Source organism: Cicer arietinum, chromosome 3 (genome assembly GCF_000331145.2).
Source record: "Cicer arietinum cultivar CDC Frontier isolate Library 1 chromosome 3, Cicar.CDCFrontier_v2.0, whole genome shotgun sequence".
Taxonomy (NCBI): domain Eukaryota; kingdom Viridiplantae; phylum Streptophyta; class Magnoliopsida; order Fabales; family Fabaceae; genus Cicer; species Cicer arietinum.
The window spans coordinates 55,823,495-55,839,186 of record NC_021162.2 but is presented as its reverse complement, the minus strand read 5'-3'; the positions used below and the strand labels follow the sequence as shown (position 1 = coordinate 55,839,186).

The window sequence follows — 15,692 nt, the reverse complement described above, 5'->3', positions numbered from 1 at the left end:
TTCAGAAAAAAAGGATTTTTTGCCGCGGGGGGGGGGGGGGTGGAAATCGATTTCCCAATCGATTGTCAGAAGGAAAATCAACATTCTGGAGCCTCTGGAGAGCTGGAAATCGATTTGCCAATCGATTTTCTGCAGGAAAATCAGAATTTTCAGCCTGCTGAAGGTGCTGTACAGCAACCTTTCAGAACCAAAACAGGTGAATCAAGTAGACGATCAACAAGGCGAAGAGGATTGCCTCAAAGACTCCGTGATTGTGAATTGTTCCAAGATAGCGAGATCAACAATGAGGGTGATCTTATTCATTTCGCTCTAATGGCCGAATCTGAACCGGTGAATACGAAAGAGGCATTAAGCGATCCAAAGTGGATGTGTGCTATGAAGGAAGAACTGGAATCGATTGAAAGGAACAATACATGGATGTTGGTTGACTTACCGAAAGATAAAAAGGCTATTGGTGTGAAATGGGTCTACAAAGTGAAAGCGAATCCGAAAAGTGAAATAATCAAGCATAAAGCTCGATTAGTTGCAAAGGAATTTTTGCAAAAGGAAGGGATAGATTTTGATGAAGTGTTCGCACCGGTAGCAAGACATGAAACCATCCGGTTAGTTGTTGCGATAGCTAATAACAACAGCTGGCCGTTATATCAAATGGACGTCAAATCGGCATTTTTGAATGGTCCACTTGATGAGGAGGTCTATGTTGGACAGCCACCTGGTTTTGTGATTAAAAATCAAGAGGTAAGGGTCTACAAGTTACGGAAGGCACTCTATGGTTTGAAGCAAGCGCCAAGAGCTTGGAACAAACGCATAGATGGTTCTCTTATAGACATTGGTTTCAAGAAGTGCGTATCCGAACATGGTGTTTATGTGAAGTCGGATGCAAGCGAATGAGTAATCATACTTTGTCTTTATGTGGACGATTTATTGATTACGGGCAGCTGTGAAAGTTACATTTCAAAGTTCAAAGAAGAGCTTATGAGGGAGTTTGAAATGACTGATCTTGGCACAATGAAATACTTCTTAGGCATAGAATTCCAAAAGACAAAGTTGGGACTGCTCATGCATCAAAAGAGGTATGCAATGGATATCTTGAAGATGTGTGATATGGAGCATTGCAATGCTGCCACAACACCAGCCAAGGCACGTTTACAACTGTCCAAGAGTGAAGATGAGCAAGATGTGGATCCTACTCAATACCGGAGATTGGTAGGATCATTGCGTTACTTGTGCAATATGCGGCTAGATTTAGCATTTAGTGTCGGTATTGCAAGTAGGTTCATGGAGAGGCCAAAGGTATCACACTTGGCAGCAGTTAAGAGGATACTTAGATATGTGAAAGGTACTCTTGGCTGTGGAATTTTATTTCCTGCAAGTGACATGGGCAGAAGTTGCGAATTACTCGAATACACCGACTCCAATTGGTGCGGAGATAAGGATGATCGGAAATCAATGGCCGGTTATGTTTTTATGTTCGGAGGGGCACCAATCTCTTGGTGTTCTAAAAAGGAGCCGGTGGTTGCCCTCTCTTCTTGCGAGGCGGAGTATATTGCAGCTTCATTATGTGCATGCCAAACTGTGTGGCTAGTGAACTTGCTGCGTGAGCTGGACAGCAACACGAGAGGAGCCGTTTTGCTGTTGATGGATAATGTTTCAGCCATCAACCTTGCTAAGAATCTCATAGCACATGGGAGGAGCAAGCATATTGAGATGAGGTTTCATTATTTGAGGGAACTAGTGAGTTCCGGGCAGTTATGTTTGGGGTATTGCAAAAGCGAAGAACAAGTTGCAGATTTGTTGACAAAAGGCGTTACGAATGAAGTGTTCAACAAACTTGTGATGAAGCTAGGCATGAAGAATGTGGAACATTTGAATTAAGGTGGTGTATTGGATGTAATAAATAATTCAATTGTTTTTGGGCCATTTTGATTTTTTGGTTCCACATTTGTACCCATATAAATAACTTTGTGTGTAATGTTTTGAGACTAATGTCATTTTTTACACACTAATGAAAATTAAGTAAATAACTCTCTTCTATAATCTCTCTCTTTTCTCCATCATTTTCTAAAAACACTACAATTAACAAGTATCAACTTTCACCATTAATTCACCCAATTCTTGATAGTGTTCCAACAAAATTCTAGTCATTATTAAAAAAAATTAATTATTTTTGAATCACTTAAGTTATTATTTCTAATTTTATCATTCATTTAAATTAAAAACATTTAATACAGATGATTGAATGTTTCACACTAAAAAGGATCAGTTTAACAAATTTAACATAACATCAAATTTAAAAAGTTAATTACAATTAATTGAATTTCTTAATAATCATAAAAATAATTTTTTCTTCTTCTTATATAACAGTGATAGGATAGGAATGGTAATAATAATAATATTAATAATAATATTTATCTTAAGTCACATGATGAGCTCTTTTAATGCAACAATGTACTCCGATTTTTTTTACAATAAACAAATGATCTATGACTGATGCATTTAATTCATATTATTAATTAAACATATCAAATTATAAATCATTTGTCTTTTATTAAAACAACTGAGAATATATTAATAATGAAGATTTATATATAACGGTGAATTTAACATGAGTTCAAAAAATAAGATTCACTGTGTCACATCATCTTAAAGCAATTTATTTATTTTTTATTCCTACAGTTTAACTCTTAAGAATTATATTAGGTCCAACAACTTTAATTCATACATTAATATTTTATTCATATTTAGTTTTATAACAATTTAAAATATTAATTTAAATATTTTAATTAATATTATTATATATTATTTTAATTTAAATTTGAATTTTTATAACAATTAAAAAAAAGTAACGATGATAAATTAATATAAAAGATAACAATCATAAATTTACTATTATTAAATTGTGAAAGTATCTTTCTATTAATATCAACTTATTATAACTCCAACAAAAATAAATTTGCCAACAACTCAATTTTATGTAACTCTACCCTAACAAAAAAATATTTGGCTACATGCTCTAAAACAGTCTTTTAGTACACAAATAATGTTGCATAGCAGTACAACAAGTAATCAAGTACCACCCATTCGTAGCGTGCAGTACAACTTAATAGTTTTAATTTAATAGGCCAAAAACACTTGTCAATAAGTCTAGTGTACAAACTAATTAACAATATAAAAGCTACGTGTTGTTTCGTTTCATTTCAGCTACAAATGCATCCAATAATTGAAAAGAGTATATCTTTAGAACTATGGTTTGGACAAAACAAAAGGTAGTACTGTTGGCCAAAATGTAGCATAGTTTACAAGACTTGTCTCTCTTGTGATCTTGTCCAAACCATAGTTTTAAAGGAATAATCTCTTCAACAGTTTTGTTTACATGACAACATTCGATCATCAAGCTCAAGCGACTACTTGATTTTATCAATTTATGGTTAGATGTTTTGTTGTTGAAGTGTTAAGTTTGTTATTATTTTGTTTTGATTTTGATATTTTTATTTAACACCGTTATTGTTGTTTTTTTATTTTATATTTTTAAGGGATCTTTGCTTCGGAAACATGTTTTTAACACCATTAATTATTTTTGGTAAATCACATTTTCAATCTCTAATATTGTAGTGATGCATCAATTTGATATTTGAAATGAAAATAAAAAATTCAAAACATTTACTGAGATTGAAAATCACATATCACAATATAGTGATTTTAAAGGATTCAAGATTTTCAATTTTGGGGATCATTTTAAAATTTTGTTATATATATATATATATATATATAGTGTGTTTAAATTACTTGATTGCAATTTCAAGGTTTAAATTTGTGATAAGGTTTTTGTAAAAACAAAATGTGATAGGCACTCTGCCTTTAATTTAAAATAACGTTACATAAATCATAAAATAAAAATTTATTGAAAACATGGTAATTCTTAAGATTTTAGTCATCAGAGTGATATATGCCCATGTTTTCGAAAAATCCAACTTCTTGTAAGAATAACACAATCTAGAAGTAAATAAATAAATTAATCCCAAACAAACTTAATAATGATAATATTATTAATGTCTCTCAAAAACCAATAATTTGAAGACCTTCTTAATTAAGTGGATGAGAAATTTTAATTCAAATAACCGCAACCAATTTCTATGTTTAATATTGTCGGACGATAAAAATTCTAATTCATTTATCTTCATCATTGATAAGAAAAGTTTACAAAAAATAGATATAAAAGCTATATATACTAACATTCTATAAATAACATTTTTCAACATGTGATATGTACTTTTCATATATAACCCGTACAAGCTTGATTAATACGACATTAGTTAGATAGAATATATATTTAACATGACCTACCAACCAATTAATTACTTATCGTTCAAAAGAAAGCAGCAATTAATGACTCTATTTTTCTTTATCTTCAACAAATTGTGTGTGTGTGTGTTTTATAATCATAAAAGTGGGTAAAGGGCATTTATGCTTTATTAGCTTTGAGTTTACGACACGAATACCAGCTTCATCTTATTATAGAAGAAAAATGCTACTTGATCGGTGCAGCATGTTTTGATTCACTATGATTATTTTTTTCTTAGAACTGAAAGTGATTTTTTACATATAAAAATCGATTTTTATCAAGTTTTAGTATTCTTCAATAGAAACTGTTTTTTATTCTAGAATGAATTATAAATTGAAGTTGCTATTTGTAACTTTTGTCTTTAAAATCAACTTTGATTATTAAATTTTTTTACCAACTTTTTTTAGCTTAATATATCTAAATAACAACAACAAAAAAAGAGTTAATTAAATATACTTTTAGTTTATATTTTTTTTAATCAAAATACAACCAAATTTTATGGTTATGCGTTGTTTATTATGATAAATGTCTCTAAAAAATAAGAGTTTAATATTTGATTTCAAAATTTAGATTGCGTTATTTTAATTTTTGAACTTTTAAAAGTTACAATTCATATTTCATCCATTCTTAAAGAAATTTAAATTTTTGCAGAAAAATTATTTACAATCTAAACATAACATATGCATGTGGAAAGCTATTTAAAAACTCAAAAGGAACTATTGATGGAAAATATTGTCAAAACTAAAAGTCAAATAAATAAATTAACGGAAAATAAAAGCAAAACTTTAAAATTTTATTGAAATGAAAAAACATTTAACACTAAAAATAATATATTAAACTCGATTAACTTTTAAATAAAATCAAATAATTCAAAAATCATTTCCACTAATAGAACAAACACTTAGAATAAAACGATTAGTGATTGTTCCAATTAGTGCAAATTAAAGTGGATTCTCTCTATTGAATTGTCCAATCTCAAGATGCTCTAACTAATAACCATAGAAAATTTGTTACTGAAATTAAATTAATCCCATTTTCTCCCCTTTAAATAAGTACTACTTCACTCAATTGCACACAAGTAGTATCAATAATACATCAAATTCATCATATAGCACCAAATTCCCCATTAAAAAAAAATGTCTCTTTTTCCCAATAACCTCTTTGGTAGAAGAAGATCAGAATCACAAGATCATCACCAAACATGGAACCACCCATCATACAAAACTCATAATTATGGAGTTTCTCACCAAACCAACACACCTCAAAATCAAATAGCAACACCATTCCTGAACGAACCAATTGTCAACACAACACAAATAGAGTGGACAGAAACCCATGAAGCTCATATTTACAAAGCACACTTTCCGGGGATCAAACGAAACGATGTTCGAGTCGAAGTTGATGATGACAGAGTACTCTGTATAATTTGTGAGAAGAGTGTTGAGATGGAAGAAGAGAGAGGAGGGTGGCATCGTGTTGAAGTCTCTAGTGGTCATTTTGTGCAGCGTCTTGCTTTGCCTGAAAATTCTAAGGTTGATCATGTTAAGGCTTATATGGATAATGGTGTTCTCACTATTCATGTTCCTAAGCATAGAGTTGGGAACAAACGTGTTAGAAATGTTCAAATTTCACATGTGTGAAACAAAATATGTGTGTCTTATGTAATGAATATAAACTATAGTAGAAAGTATCTCTCCACAAGAAAATAAAAGATAAGTAAGTATCTTTGTAGACGATAAATAACTAACTATATATATAAATATATAAATGTATAAATGATAAATAACTAACTGCTTTTCTTCTATATAAGTATATTTTTACTTATTGAATACTCATTTCTTCTTCATTTAATTAATTTGTATGTCCTCTCTCAAAATTAAGTTGTTGATTGAGTTATTTAATGATTATAATTATAACTATCTAGTAAAATAATAAAATCAATTATTCATATTCATTATCAATGCAAAATTAATTTGTACTGACAATTCATCATTATTTATCTCCTAATAAAATATTAGTGCATTTGCACGGACACATCTGTTGGTATCTTTTTGAAGGTCTTCATTTACTCTCAATGTAATATTTGGAATATAGATAAACAATATTTATTTAATTTTAAAAAGTACAATTAAAATTCATAAATAGTATTGTTTGATTATTTTTTACAATATGGTAATATGATCTAATGTAATATATTATAACATTGAACTAAGTTTTATAACATGATCATGGACTAATATTTGTCGCGTTTATGATTTATACAATAAAATATAATAACTTTATTAAAATTTTCTTTTAAGAGATATTCACAATACATTATTAATAAAATAAATGTTTTTTGATTAATTAATTAATTTATAAAAGACCATCGTTAAATTAGCATATCAGTGAAAAAAATTTATTTCGTTTATAATTTATACTTTAAATTAAAAATCTTTTATGATAATTTTCTATCAACCTTCTAAAATTGCATAAGAGAAATAGGTAAAACTAGTAGCCCGAGTCCCAAATCATCATCATCCTCATCTTGATCATGAAATAGAAGAAGTAACTCCAAGATGCATTCTATCAAAAGATATGAGAAAAATAGTATTAAGATGGTGGAAGAATACAAGAAAACGAAACAACCGTAAGAGATAATATTGAAATTAAGTATGAGAGAAAATTATAGTGAAAAGAGAATATAAAAAAATAAAATATGAAAAAGTAAAAGATAAAACAGGCGTGAAAAGATAAAGTTATAAGTAGATATAAAAATTTAACAGCAGTGTAAAATGGATCGTTAATAATATAATAATTTTAGTTTTGATTTATAAAATATTTTTATTATTTTTATTATTTTAAAAGATATTATTTAATAATCGATAATCTAGATAAATATAATCTATTTGTATTTTGCGAAGTCAACATGTTAATGTCTTGTCATTAACTTCAAAGAAAATGTTATGTTGATTAAAATCTTTTTTGCGATAAAAAATAAAATTAAAACTATAAATATAACAAAATATGATATTTCAGTGATCAAAAAGTTTAATTTTTAAAAAAAGTAAATACTTCCATGAATGTGATAAAATAAAAAAAACTAAAAACACAAATAAACTAATTTGATAAATCTAAACTCAATCTCCATGCGTGAACAATAATTTGATAATCATTTAAAAAGATACATTAAAATTTATATTTATAAAAATATAATTTTACCCTTAAAATTGTATATGTGGCATAATTTTTAAAGGGATGATTTTGTATTTATATAGTCAAAGTTTATTTTAAAATTATAAAAATACATTTTATGTGTCCCAAGGTGTGCATATTAAATTATTTCTGGTGTTTGTGAACATAATAAAATAACTTTTTACCTGATCAGTTTATTTTATTAAAGGAAATCTTATCAAAATACATTAAATATTAAATATTTTTTTAATGGAGATTGGAGCTTGAATTTACATGTTGAGAGTTTAGATTTTTATTTTAAGCCCAACTCCGTTGGTAATAGAGTAATCTTCTATGACATAAATATGGTTGCAAGTTGTTGGACAAAAATAAATGGTTGCAACACATTTCACACAAAGCACAAAAAGCTGACACAAATGTCTATGAATACATATAAAAGTTTAAAAATAAGTCTGAAAAAGTGCTAAAGGAAATAGATCGAATATTCGTTTAAATAGCGAATATATTTGACAAAAAGATGAAGGAAGAAATTAAGTATAAGGATGGAGGTAAAAATATAAATAACAATCGAGTCATTTTGAATTTTTGTTTCAAAATAAAAATAGTGAAGAAAAAAAATACACCGTTAATATAAAATATTTTTAAATTTATATTTATCAATGATTTTATATTTTCATTAAAATATTATAATAAATAAATAATTATTATTAATTTTTTAATATAAATTTTTTTACACCAATCATATATAACTATTGCATTCATAAAAATATAATAAAAGTTCATCCAAGAACGTTTGATAAAAAAAAATATATAAAATTACAGTAATTTTTGAAGAAAAATAATTATATATTATCGATATAACTCAAATTTACATTAACAATTAATAATAAACGTTGATTTAATTATTTCAGAACATAATTCTAAGTATCATAATAAAATATTTACGGGTGATGGTGCATCGCATAACACTGCATATACATTTTTTGTATCCATCTCTTTTAAGAAACATTGCATAAACATAATATATATGATTAAAAAAAAACGAAAATTCATTGGAGCTTACAATTTTTTTTAAAAATAAATCACAAAAATATAAATATAAATTTTGTGTGTCATTAGAGAGAAATAAATTTAATCACTCTTATAAATATTCAATTAACTTTAAGGTGGTTTTTACTTTAGGCAGAAGCATTATTTCATCGTAAATTTCATTCATAAAAAAATATAAATATTTTCATTAAAAAATTGTAAATATTTTAATCAGTTATTTGTGAAGTAAAAAAGCAAAGGTAATTGGTGGGTCCCATTTTACTGAAAATCCTACAAAGCTAGCTAGAACTAAAGTACTAATTATGCACAGCCTTATTTCCTTTAATTTCCCTTTGTGTTTTCTTCATGATCAAAATCAAAATGATAATACATTTTATAGTACTGATTGCTTGTATTGCTTGCAAATGAATTATGGAACATTTTTTATGAACACACAAGAAGAATATCTTCATGTTCATATTTGTCATGTTCCAACCGACACAATCTCACGCATATAAAAGCCATTACCCACAATTTAATTTCAATCATAAACATATTTTACATTAATATTTAATTTAAAGTCGGGTTATTTGAATATGTCGTTTACCACGACCGCAGACGGCGTTCCGGTGTATCTATACAACTCGACGGTGGCGACGATGTTGGGGCGGCGGAGGATTCCGATACACACGACATTCTATTGGGGGCATAAGGTGGACATACTATTTCATTGCTGGCCCGGCGACAGCGCCGCCATGTATGCGGTGGCGCTGATTCTCGTGTTCGTTATGGCGGTGTTGGTGGAGTGGCTTTCATTTACTAACATTGTGAAACTCAAAAATGGGACATCAAACGACGTCGTTGGGTCGTTTCTTAAGACGGGGTTGTACGGCGTGCGTACTGTATTTTCATATTTGGTTATGTTGGCAGTTATGTCGTTTAATGGTGGCGTGTTTATCGCCGCGATTTGCGGCCACGTCATCGGGTTCATGGTTTTTGGGACAATGGCTATCTTGAAGAAATCGAGTGGGTTGGATTCTTCCAAACCGTAGTGAGTTTGATCCATCATTTTTGGTGTTCTTATAAAACAAATAAAAATTTTATCAATTGAAATTTATATTAAGTTCTACTAAATTATATGAGTTCCAAATAATTTAGTCAAATTCATATATATTTGGGTTGTATTATTATTATTTTTTTGTGAGTTATTACAAATAAAAAGAGTTTTTGGTTGTTGAAAGTACATGTTAATTGGTGCACAATTTGTAAAGGCAAAATAAGATATTTTTCGCAAGCCTTTGAATTTGGGTTACCAAACAATCAACGAGCATAGATAACGGTAACAATCATGTTATAATAATAGTGTATATTTGGATTAAAGTTTCTACAAATACTTTTGATTTAACTTTAAATGAATTTTTAGATATAATTTTTTTTTTCAATACATGAAATTAGTAAGGCTTATGTAAAATTGATATAATTGTCATAAATTAAAAATTAAAATGGTTAGATAATGCACAATGTCTTGAAGAGGGGCAAATCAATTTTATTATTCTCGTGGATCTAGAAATAAAAAAATACGTATTATTTGCCACGGTCAAACTCTAATACAAAAAATTATTATATAATTGCAATATCTTATTATATGTGCTCGAACTCTACGAGATCAACTTATACCAATTTTCAATCAAACTAAAGATGCTTAGATTTCAATTATGCACTATTTTCCTTGAGCTAACGGTTAACAATATATTGTAATAATGCTCCAAAATTTCAATCATAAATTATCTAGAAGATTAGACAATGAGTAAAAGATGGAATAAGGTTGTACTATGATCATTTTTCTAAAAAACAAACAAAATTGATAAAAATATGAGTTCTTTGAATGGTTATCTTTAATTCAATTTACAAGTATGAAAATGATTGAAGTGAATAAAAAACAAAAAAAAAAAAAAAACATAAGCGCATATGTAAGATATCGTACAAGATAATGAAATGTCCATTAGCAAAAATGGTCCAAAGAAAATGTCATGGAAGTTTTATGTACATATATTAGAATTAAAAAGAGAAACAATTGAATTTGAGTTGTTTGAAAGAGATGGTGTATTTAATAAATAACATTGGAATATATAATGAAAAGTTTATCGAAATTTGCATGGAAAACAAAAAGAATAAAATTTTGATAAAAATTCTATTATATGAGTCATCCTTACATATTCTTAATTATTAAAATTCATAATAAATCAAAAAACAATAGTCGCATATGAAACTTAGGTTCTCTTATTCATCCTCGAATATAGAGAAGTGGTTTGTGATCATTTTTTTATAATCACCATTGCAAATTATTTTTCCTTTATTTTATATAAATAAATGACTTCCATACAAATTTAGTTTTTTTTTTTTGTATTTTTTTGTTGTGATTTTATTGTCTAAGTGTGATGCTTTTTCATTTTTCTTTCTTGGTATGGTGTATGTTTTGGTTCAGATTGATATAGTAACTTTAATAGATTATAAGTTTCAATAGCGTCGTCAACATTACAGATTGAGAAACACCATGGGTATTCCGTAGACTTATTTTTTTGCCTAAAATAATAATATTCATTCATTCCAATTGTAGTAATTACATGGATCAAGAACAATAGAATTTAAAGTCATTAAAATCAAAAAAAGATGAATCTACAAACAAATTTACAACATATTAATAACATAAAATGATAAAATGTCTAAAAAAGCTTACAAATAAGACAAATTTGAGATGTTCAAACACTTAAATTTTGTCATATTCATAGACATGTTGTCAGTTTAAAATTTTAACTTGAATGTTGTGACTTTGTTCAAAAATTTATCTGTATATTTTTAACAAATTTGAATTTTTATTGCATTGCATGGATATATTCTACAATTTGAATTATGAATATAGTTTGTTTTAATAAAAAAATAGTCACATTTGAGATTCATGCTACAATGCATCTATACTTACACAATTTTCAGTTCCACAAATTTTATGAGTTATATTTCTTGTGTAACTATAAAAAATCATTGTTGCATTTAAAATAAAATGAATTATAAATCAAATTTAATAATCAATTATAAAATTACTCTAAAATTCCTAAATTAATCTAGTTTTGGGTGGGATAAATACTCTTTAGATACTAATCAACTTTTTAATATAATAATATAGATATATTGCAAATTTTGTGCATTGCTCAGAAATTAAAAAATGAAGTTGCTAAATGAAAAACATAGGTTGGAAATTTGCACACACAAAAAAAACTGCAACAGAGTAATGCTCTTTTTGTTGAAAGTGAAAGGTTTTAGTTAGAAAAAAGTTAAACGGTTTTTATTACAACAACAATGATGGACCTTTATTGATTAATCAATATCGTTAATAATTACAGTAATTAGCTTATTCATCAATTATGGCATTTAATTCAAAAAAAATTATGGTGACCCAACTTGATGCAATAAACTAAAATAAATAAAAAGAAAATGATACAACTTTTATATTTCATAATTACCCCAATTTTAGGTGGGAAATTTTGTTTCGCATTGTTAGTAACTTTTACGTATAAAGATATATACTTTTGATTAATTTTAGGTTAACATTTCGAGTTTCTTTTTTTTAATAACTCCATTTTTAAAATAATTTACTTAAATATTCTCTTTTAAAAACTATTAACCAATATATATATTACATATTACAATATATATATAATAGAGATCATAAAGTAATGTTTTAATATATTACATCGTTAACGATCATGTGATCTATTTTTTATCATACCCAGCGGTATGATAATGAGGTGTATCGCCAAATTTCATACATTTTCCACTATATCTGCAAAAATAAATTTGAATGTTAGTGAATTAATTAATAGTTTTATAAATATAATATTTACCCTTTTTTTAATATTTACTGTGTAGTGCAATCTGATCAATACATGTATGTAATTAAATGTGTGAATCCACAATGCTTGTTCAAATGCAGGGATTCACTAAGCCAAAAAAGTAAGCAATTGGTGATTGATCGTTTAAAGGGGTCTCACAATTGCACAAACTCCTCTATGTCATAGGATCATACCAAGCTTGGATCTAACATCATATGCGAAAGCATAAAGTCGCTTTTGAAAGTTGATCCATCAATTAAAGTGAAGATGATCATTGCACATATTCCATCAATTGGTTTTCTACAGAAATACAACTACACAATCACCTTTAGAAAGGCATGGATGGCAAGGAACAAAGCTATCGAAACGATTTATGGGAACTGGGAAAAGTCTTACAATGATCTTCCAAGGTGGTTGTTGGCTATGCAAAAATTTCTTCCAGGAACTATTGTGGAAATGGAAGTATCACTTGCATATTCTCATAATACTCTGTTACATCGATCATAAAATTTCAAACAACTATTCTGGGTTTTCCATTCGTGCATATTTGGGTTTAAATTTTGTAAACCATTTATCTTAGTGGATGGAACTTGGTTGTACGACAAGTAAAAAAGGACTCTTTTGCTTGTTATTGCACAAGATGGAAACAAAAATACAATTTCCATCGCTTATACACTTGTGGAATGTGAAACAGGGGGTGCTTGGAGCTTTATTTAAAAAAAAATCTAAGAAGGTACGTAACACCTCAAGTCGGCGTTTGTTTGATTTCAGATAGACACGAATCCATTAAAAGTGCTTATAATAATCCAAATAATGGTTGACATGATCCTTTGTCAACACATGTGTACTACATCTGACACATTGCACAAAATTTCATGAGAGAGTTCAAGGACAAAGAACTTCAAAGAAAATTTGTTTGTATGGGTAATGATATAATTCTTCTTATTATTTTTTCCACTTATCACGGTATAATAGTTGATAACTTTTACATCATTTATTACATGATATACATTAAATGAGTCATCATTCAAATATTATTGCAATGAAATCAGGATGACAAATCCAGAGGCTTTAAGATGGATCGATAATATTCCCCCAGAACAATGGACTATGGCGTATTATCAAGATTGACGGTGAGGACACATGACAACAAACATTTTCGAGTCAATCAACGCATTGCTCAAGGGTACATGCAATCTCCCAATCACTACTTTGGTACAATCAACATACTATAGATTTAGAGTTTTATATGCAAAAAGGGGACAACAACATTAAACTTCATTAACTTCTGGTCGAGTATACACAGACGATTGGATGAACAAGATTAAATATGAAGTTGGTAAATCTAGTACTCACCAAGTCATGCAATTCGACCGAAATTATTATTCTTTGATGGTGCATGAAACAATAAATCTAAGAGAGGTGCGACCAATTGGCCATTTTGAAGTCAACCTTCAAAGAAAATGGTGTGATTATGAAAAACTTCAAGCTATACACGTCCCTTGTTCACATGTCATAGCTGCATATTCTTACGCTCGTCAAAACTATTTAATGCTTCTACCTGATGTGTACAAGGATGTTAATGTATTTAACATCTACAAAGAATAGTTTCTACCTATACCCAATGAAGGATATTGGCTCACATATAAAGGTGAAACATTGTATCACAATCCTGAATGGCAGAGAATTAAAAAAGGTCGTCCAAAAAGTACCTGTAAGTTAAAGAAAAGATACCAAGAAAATGCGGACTATGTTGGTTAACTGACCATACTCGAAAACATTGTCAAAATGTTTTTGGCAGCTCTAGTCAATCTATGTAATTTAAAATTTGTATTTATGTATTTTTATGAATATATATATATATATATATATATATATATAATATTTTTATTAATTTAAAAAAAATTGAATTTTCTTTTTTGAAAATTGTCTGAAGAATGACGACTTATAATTTAAAAAGAAAAAAAAGACATTTTGATTAATAATTTTCAAAAGAGTAGATAAATTATTTTCAAAATAAGATTATTTAAAAAAAATAACCCGAACATTTCATTAAATCTCTAATTAGAGAATGTAATGATATATTTCGGCGTGTCATTCATATTTCAAATGGATGTTATCATACTATACAATACTAATACGTAGTTGTATTTTTTTAAAAATAAATAATTATAGAGATGTATATGTAAAATTAAATATTCTTTTGACAAATTTTTTATTACAATCACTTTTTATAATATCCGTAAAATATATTGGAGGGTCTTATGTTGAAGTCGAAAGTAGTCATAGATATATTTATTATATCTATACATCTAATTTCAATGATATATTTATTCTACAATATTTTTTTATTTATGATTTATACATTTACCTACTTTTGTAGGTGTTGAACCCAAGACTTTAAAGTCAAGCTTGTATCATATTATATTCGGGTTTTTCACGACATGTAAGTGAAATAAATTTGTTACGATATATTTGTTAAGTCTGAAAGTTATTTCTAATGAATTTTAATTTTTTTAAAATATTAATTAGATCAACGGCTATACAATTTAATTAATGTGTCACTGTTTCAATCAATTACTTATTGACTCAATTTTTTACCTTAGTTGAGCATCGGTTCAATTCTTAAACACAACAAGAAAACAAGCATTTTGTGAGGGCTTTTGCCCTCACAAAGGGATATAATCAGCCACAAATGTGGCTTTTGTGAGGGCTTTTGGCAGCCACAAAGAAGCTAGTCACAAAATTTTGTGAGGGCTTTTGCAGCCACAAAGTGCCAGAAACAGGTTAGCATTTGTGAAGGCTTTTGCAGCCACAAAAGACAGGCATTTGTGAGGGCTTTTGCCCTCACAAAGGGATATAATCAGCCGCAAATGTGGCTTTTGTGAGGGCTTTTTCAGCCACAAATAAAGACCAATTTCAATTTTGACATTTGTGAGGGCTTTTTCAGCCACAAATAAAGACCAATTTCAATTTTGACATTTGTGAGGGCTTTTTCAGCCACAAATAAAGACCAATTTCAATTTTGACATTTGTGAGGGCTTTTTCAGCCACAAATAAAGACCAATTTCAATTTTGACATTTGTGAGGGCTTTTTCAGCCACAAATAAAGACCAATTTCAATTTTGACATTTGTGAGGGCTTTTTCAGCCACAAATAAAGACCAATTTCAATTTTGACATTTGTGAGGGCTTTTTCAGCCACAAATAAAGACCAATTTCAATTTTGACATTTGTGAGGGCTTTTTCAGCCACAAATAA

General features: G+C 28.3%; 2 protein-coding genes across 2 annotated transcripts; both read left to right on the top strand.

The window, feature by feature from the left end:
- The first annotated feature begins 5,403 nt into the window (after window positions 1-5,403).
- Window positions 5,404-6,177, top strand: LOC101491829 (18.1 kDa class I heat shock protein-like). Its single transcript, XM_004492328.4, has one exon. The coding sequence runs from the start codon at window positions 5,479-5,481 to the stop codon at window positions 5,980-5,982; it is 504 nt and encodes a 167-aa protein (XP_004492385.1). The 5' UTR covers window positions 5,404-5,478; the 3' UTR covers window positions 5,983-6,177.
- Window positions 6,178-9,141: 2,964 nt separating this feature from the next.
- Window positions 9,142-9,597, top strand: LOC101491519 (copper transporter 6-like). The gene has a single exon (XM_004492327.4). It carries the CDS (start codon window positions 9,142-9,144, stop codon window positions 9,595-9,597), a length of 456 nt encoding a protein of 151 aa, XP_004492384.1.
- Window positions 9,598-15,692: the final 6,095 nt, after the last annotated feature.